Here is a 1,577-nt window from a genome sequence, read left to right on the forward strand (position 1 = left end):
AGTGGTAACAGTAACTCGGATTCATCACACCACAATGTTGGGGATCGATTTCTTTGAATCTTTTACACTGTGCAAATAGTATGACGAGAAAGACAGAAAGCCTTAATGAGATTTAATAGTAGTTAACATGATGTGATTTTAATCGTTGTTTTTAAAATGGGCTTATTGCAGATAACGTGCACAGTTACTTTAAAATTGAAAACTAAGCATATAAAGTACGAATAAACTATACGGGAAAAAAAAGTCAACACACGATCATCAGCCTTCTCTGGAAAAAGGGGAATATATTCAACAAATTATGGACTTATGGACTTTTTATAAATTGAAACAGATTTGTTTGTTTGTTTGTTTTTATAATATGCGATTACATGCAGCTACACTTTTGATTTTGTCTTGTGCTGGAAATTACTGACCAGCGTGAGTGCACAGTGGTCATCCTCTCTGAGAACTCACCTTCACCTGCTGTGAACTGGCCAAAGCAAAGAGGAAACCACTCTTTCAGGATCTTTAGAAAGAAATTCCTCAATTTCTGCCCCACAAAGGCGTAGATTATGGAGTTGAGGCAGCAGTGACTGACTGCTAGGGTTTCCACCCACTGCATAGCCATGTTCCCGTGCTCGTGACAGCGGGTCATGTAGCCCAAGTGATTCAGGAACCTCAGGAAGATGACGATGTTGTAGGGTGTCCAGAAGAGGAAGAAAACAATGACCAAGACCAGCATGAGCCTGACAGCTTTGTTTTTCTTCGGAGACTTCATGGCCATTAAGATGGGGATGATGCGTGAGTAGCAGAACACCATCACTGAGAGAGGAATAATTAAGCCAAGGATGTTCAGCTGAATAAGAGAATAATGTCCACACTGTCCCTTGGGGATATTCCACACTGCATATACATCCATCTGGTTCATTCTTTACTTGGGAGAAAATGATGGTTGGCAGAGAAGCTCCCAAGCTAAGTGAATCCCAGCATGTAGAGCGCTGTCACTGCATGGCACATGAAGCCCCCAAAGATCCACTCAGTGATGGCAGCATAGTGGGCCCAGAAAGGCAAAAGAAAATGTTCTCATTATCACTTATTGCATGAAAATTTAAAATACAACAATATACAGTTATACGCTATACTCAAAAAAGAAAAAAAAAACAATAACATAAAAGCCTAACGCATGTTTTGTTGTGTGGCTGCACAACAAAAAAGTAGGTTAACCTACTCGCAGTTTGGCTTCTTTTTCAGCTAATGAACACACTGGTGAAGACGTGACAGTTTTATAATTTTATTATTGTACTAAAGCACCATCTATTGGGAGAGATAGGTATTGTGGTAACTATTTAAGATCCACAAATAAATCTATATAAAAAAAAAAAACATTTTACGTAGTAACTAATCCTTAGCATATTAGAAAATAATGAATCAAAAACTGGTAATAGATAAGCATTACTATTTTGGTACCTCATTCTCTTAATTAATATCATGACTTGCAGTATTACTAAAACTCATTTACAATATGTAGGGTTTGTTTGGAAATAATGTAGGATAACCAAAATTATAAGCTATAATGTAAGTTCAGACAATTTGAGACC

General features: G+C 37.5%; 1 protein-coding gene across 1 annotated transcript; it reads right to left on the minus strand.

The window, feature by feature from the left end:
* Nucleotides 1-364: 364 nt before the first annotated feature.
* On the minus strand, nucleotides 365-1,281 carry LOC117596882 (C-C chemokine receptor type 5-like). The gene has a single exon (XM_034302999.2). It carries the CDS (start codon nucleotides 905-907, stop codon nucleotides 365-367), a length of 543 nt encoding a protein of 180 aa, XP_034158890.2. The 5' UTR covers nucleotides 908-1,281.
* Between the last annotated feature and the right edge of the window lie 296 nt (nucleotides 1,282-1,577).

This window comes from Pangasianodon hypophthalmus, chromosome 1 (genome assembly GCF_027358585.1).
Source record: "Pangasianodon hypophthalmus isolate fPanHyp1 chromosome 1, fPanHyp1.pri, whole genome shotgun sequence".
In the NCBI taxonomy this organism is placed as follows: Eukaryota; Metazoa; Chordata; class Actinopteri; order Siluriformes; family Pangasiidae; genus Pangasianodon; species Pangasianodon hypophthalmus.